The 5,073-nt window shown below is 51.6% G+C and overlaps 1 protein-coding gene across 1 annotated transcript; it reads right to left on the reverse strand.

Moving 5' to 3' along the window:
• Positions 1-652: 652 nt before the first annotated feature.
• LOC119390987 (xaa-Pro dipeptidase) lies at positions 653-2,265 on the reverse strand. Its single transcript, XM_037658693.2, has one exon. The coding sequence runs from the start codon at positions 2,146-2,148 to the stop codon at positions 694-696; it is 1,455 nt and encodes a 484-aa protein (XP_037514621.1). The 5' UTR covers positions 2,149-2,265; the 3' UTR covers positions 653-693.
• Positions 2,266-5,073: the final 2,808 nt, after the last annotated feature.

The raw sequence follows: 5,073 nt of genomic DNA on the forward strand, positions 1-5,073 counted from the left end.
AGCTGTATACATTATTTCACCCTATATACGTCTCAAACTATTTTTTGCCTGCAGTAAAGCTTCCTAAGAATTAGTTAATAAAAACCGCATTTCACTAAATTTCACCTTTAAATAAAGCGCCTTTGTGTACCATACAGTCCAACTGACGTAGTACAAAAAAAAAAGCACTCGCGGAGTAGCAAAGTTCACAAAAGCTGTTATTCTCTGTAAAGTAAGCCTTACGATCGGGGAAATTTTGCCTTAACCTCTTTTAGTAAGAGCACAATTTTTGACGCGTTTTGCGAGACATAGTTTCGAGCTTTCCGAAGAACTGGACATGCTGCTTGGGGTACTGAAAAATTCTCTTTGCAAAATATGTTTTGTGGGCAGACTTTCAGCGCAAGATGGATAGTCCTCAATTTTTTTTTCAATCAAATCGCAGATGGTTAAGCGCCAAGGTTTGGATGGATTAATAAGTCGGAAATCGGCGCTTGTCCAGCGTGTCTTTTTTTTTTGGGGGGGGGGGGGGGGGGCGGCGGGAGGTCCCATGTTTCTCGCGCTGGGTTTTTTTTTTTTTTTCAGGGATCTCACGGTGCGCATTAGAAGTGGAATCTGAACGTATTTGTATTCCGGACGTGAAAACAAGCATGCTTTGAAAACACGAAAAACCATATGCTTTAAAGTAATTTATTAGGAACGACAAAAGAAGATGCATCAATGTTCCGCCATGAGTGCCTCGATCTCGTCGACGGTGCGCGGCACCTGCGTGAGCATCTCGTGTCCGTCGGCCGTGACGAGCACGTCATCCTCGATGCGAACGCCGCCGAAGTGACGGAATCGCTGCAGCACGCCCGGCACCAGGAAGGCGGACAGCTTGGGCGACCGCAGGGCTTCGTCCAGCAGGGCGTCGATGAAGTAGCAGCCTGGTTCGACGGTGAGCACCATGCCTTCGCGAAGCGTGCGCGCCGTCCGCAGGGAGCGCAGTCCGGGCTCCGTGGGCCGCGGAGGGTCGTCGCTCAAGTAACCTCCCACGTCGTGGACGTCCAGCCCCATCAGGTGGCCCAGGCCGTGCGGCATGAAGGTGGCGCCCAGTCGGGCTTCCATCATGGCGTCCACGTCGCCCCTCAGCAGACCCGCGTTGAGCAGCCCTTCCAGGATGCGCCGCTCGGCGAGCCGATGCATGTCGGGCCACGGAACGGCCGGCCGGATGGCGTCCAGGACGGCCCGACTGGCCGCCAGCACGGCCTCGTACACGACGCGCTGGTCGGCCGTGAACCGACCGTTGGCCGGGAACGAGCAGGTGATGTCCGACGAGTAGCAGTAGTACTCGCAGCCCATGTCGAACAGGCACATGTCGCCGTCCGCGATGGGCGAGTCGTTGGGGGCGCCTGCGTGGCCGTAATGCAGCACAGCGCCGTTGGCACCGGCGCAGCAGATGCAGGTGTAGGACACGTGCCTGGCGCCGCCGTCAGCGTAGCACTTGTGCATGAAGAGAGCCTCGAGCTGGTACTCGTACATGCCCGGTCGGATGCGGCGCATCACCTCCTTGTGCGCCTCGCTGCTCACGCGGTTCGCGTAACGCAGCACCTCCACCTCGAGGGGCGTCTTGAAGACGCGAAGCTCGGCCATCGCTTCGAACAGAGGCCCAGCGTCCACCTTGAAGCCCTCCATGCCGGCAAACTTGGCCTCGGCGCTCATCTTGCCGCTGTCGCTGTTGCGGCCGCGCAGAGTGAGTAGCGTGCGGGCCCCTTTCGAGCGCAGGCTGTCGCTCACCGCGTCGCTGTAGAACACCTCGTCAACGCCGTAGCGCGCTCGCACGTCCTCCACGGTGGGCAGGCGGCCCATCCAAACCGCGTAGCTGTCCGGCAGCCGCGGCATGAAGAGATAGCTCAATCCCTGAGCCACATCCACGGCGCCCAAATAATCCGGCTCCTCGACGCCGAACGCCCAGTGGAAGTAGGACTCCTGACGAAACACGGGCTCGCGGTCTGAACAGTACTGGGTCGTCGACTCACCGCCCTGCAGCACCACGAACGAACCATCCGCGTTGTTGCCCAGGGTGCTTCGCAGCTTCTCGCACAGGCGACGACGGTTCAATGCGTGCAATTCGCGCGGCACTCCGAGCGTGTGCTCCCCTCGAGTGAAGCTCACCCCGCTGCTCGACGGCATTGCTGCTGCAGAATGGATCGCGCCCGACCTGGCTACAGTCCTGCGGACGACGCGGAACACCGTCCCGCAACAAAGTACAGCAATTTTGAGGGGCGGTAACCGGTAACTGCGGGACGCCCGTACGTTAACGCAACGAACAGTAGCACACGGCACCACCGTCAGCTGACGCACACACACGCGCGAGGTGGTGGAAACATGTGTTGTAGTGCGCGCCATCTGTGTGAATAAAATGAAACTTACATTATGGCGCGATGCTTAAATGTTTTTTCTGCTGAAATTTCCTTCGGTGCATTCTTCTCGACAATTGCATGCTGAAAAATGCATTAAATTACATCTTTATACGTCGTAAACCTCATAAACCGTATTTTTTTTTTTTCATATGTGGCACGGTTTAAACACCATCAGCGGCGCTGCAGTGATCGATGCAGTGAAGACGCTGCAATGATCGGTGCACTAATTTTATTATAGTATTCCTTAAATATGCTTAAATTCAAATAAGTGAACCACGTAACGAAATAGGACAAAACTTGCGCTACGCGTATTTCCATACTGCAGAATTTTACTTTGAAGGGAAGAGCTTGGAGGGGCGATTCTACATTGTTGCGCGCGCGCGTGCGCCCGTGTTCGGTGGTGCGCCCCTGTGAGGATGGCTCGTCGCGACAATAAGCGGACAGCAATCACGCGTGTTCTTATGGACAGGTACGTCGGATTCGTGTCTGTTTGTCGCCGGCGGAGTTCTGCGCTATACGTATGCCATCCGAAGAAGCAGCCCAGGAGTCTTTCAAGGTGGGGGTACCCCGCAGGAAAGCCACCTTCGGCTATTTCCACGACTCGCGGTTGGCCACGTGTGACAATGCGTGAAGTCTTGTGCGGACAAGCCTCCCGGGCTCATGCAGCCGCCCTCAAACCCTTTCGTTGTAGCAAAACTGCTAGCCGGCCTAGTTGGAACGAATTCATTGTAGTACTTGCGCGAAAACAAACGGGGACGAAGAAAGGAGACACACGGACAAGCGCAATCTAACAACTGATTTATTTTTGAAAAAAGCGTTTGCTTAAAAGCCCAACGTGATCTGCGCGCTTCCGCCAGAGAGCACACACCATCCGCGCATACAACAATCAATAGACCACAATTCCCGAGATCATCGCGTCCACACACACACACGAAGCACCTACATCGACAAAGTGAAAAGGGAACGTCATTAAAGATACGCGGACAGCAGCGAAATCTCCTTATCTAATAAAGCAACAGACGGATGGCTGATGCACTTGTCTTCTAGTCTATTAATCCAAAGCGCCTCAACTATTTCCCTCGCAGTCTTGTTCCGGTGTTTGAACAGAATGCCAAGTGCTTCAGAAGTGAACACAAGTGCTTCAGAAGAAGTGACGTAAAGGTAGAAGATGCGAAAAAGAAGGCGGTTGAGCTACTAAGAGGATGCAACCAAGAAAAGCTCGCGCTAGAAGTAAAGAACTCGAAAGGAATGAAATTGGACATATTTTTCTCCGCTAAAACACACAAGGAAGGAATTCCGTTCAGGCCAATTGTGTCGGAGAGAGGGTCTTGGCAGGTACTTGTCGCGGGATTCCTGCAGAAAAAGCTGGATTCCTTGGTAGTACAAGACCCGTTCTTGTTGGACAACTCTGACGGGCTTGTTAAGTTTTTGGCATCAGACAGTATAAGCGGTTGCAACTGGGGATTTAGCATAGACGTGCAGGACCTCTTCTATTCCTTACCGCAAGGACCCCTCATGAGCTCAGTTAAAGACTGCATCACAAAGGACAACGATGAAGTTGCTTTCCGCAACACGTGTGGGATGACAGTTGAATCCTTCCTAGAACTTTTGCTTTTTTATTTACAGAACACGCACGTAGGATTCTGTGATGGAACTTACATACAGGCCAAGGGGGTGTGCATTGGTTCTAAGGTGGCTCCTATCCTCAGCAGCATTTTTCTGGGAAGTATTGACAGAGATCTCAAAAGTGATTTAGAAGGTATAACATACAAGATATACAGGTATGTTGACGACTATTTGATATTCGGCAGACAAGAGGACAAGGAAGGGTTCAAGAATAGGGTGGTTGATGCCTTCAATTCTCGGGGAAAAGGCTTGACATTTACGTCTGAAGTACCTGTGGGCAGCAAATTGCAGTTTCTTGACATCAAGTTAGAATTTCAACCAGGGCATGTGTGCTGGCAGTTCTCGCCTAGAGCGGGGAAGCCGCTTTTGAATTATGCATCTAATCATTCCAGAATTGTTAAGAATGGTATTGTATTGTCTTGTTTCATATCAGCGTTAAGAAAGTCATGTTTTCATACTGTGAACACCGTGTTTTTACAGCAAGTTGATCGCTTGCGGGAAGCCGGGTATCCAGACACCATTCTGCAGGCTTCATGCACTAGGCTAATGAAGAAATTAAAACAGGAAGATGACTTAAGCGGTGCTTACCCCAGAAAAAATGAACCATTTTCTAAGGTTTCAGTTATTCCGTATGTACACGGCGTGTCACACCGACTTAAAAAGGTAGCCGAAAACTACGGGGTGAAAGTGGTGTTTTCAGCCCATAACAAAATAGGAAAGGTGTGTGCCAAGGTGAAAAAGATGTTCGAATGCAAGGAACGAACAAAAAAAGAATGCAATATCAAACATCCGAGCAAGAACCAGTTTGTGGAATGCGCGACTAATGCGGTGTATAACATTCCTTTGACGTGTGGCCATGCGTACGTAGGGCAGACTGGACGTTGCTGCAACACTAGACTAAGGGAGTATTTGTCCAGCCTCAAAGGTCGCCCTAGTACGCATATGGCCATGCACTGTAAGGAATGTGGCTGCATACCTCAGCCTGGAGGCACTGGCATTCTGTTCAAACACCGGAACAAGACTGCGAGGGAAATAGTTGAGGCGCTTTGGATAATTAGACTAGAAGACA

Source organism: Rhipicephalus sanguineus, chromosome 4, assembly GCF_013339695.2.
Source record: "Rhipicephalus sanguineus isolate Rsan-2018 chromosome 4, BIME_Rsan_1.4, whole genome shotgun sequence".
Lineage (NCBI taxonomy): Eukaryota > Metazoa > Arthropoda > Arachnida > Ixodida > Ixodidae > Rhipicephalus > Rhipicephalus sanguineus.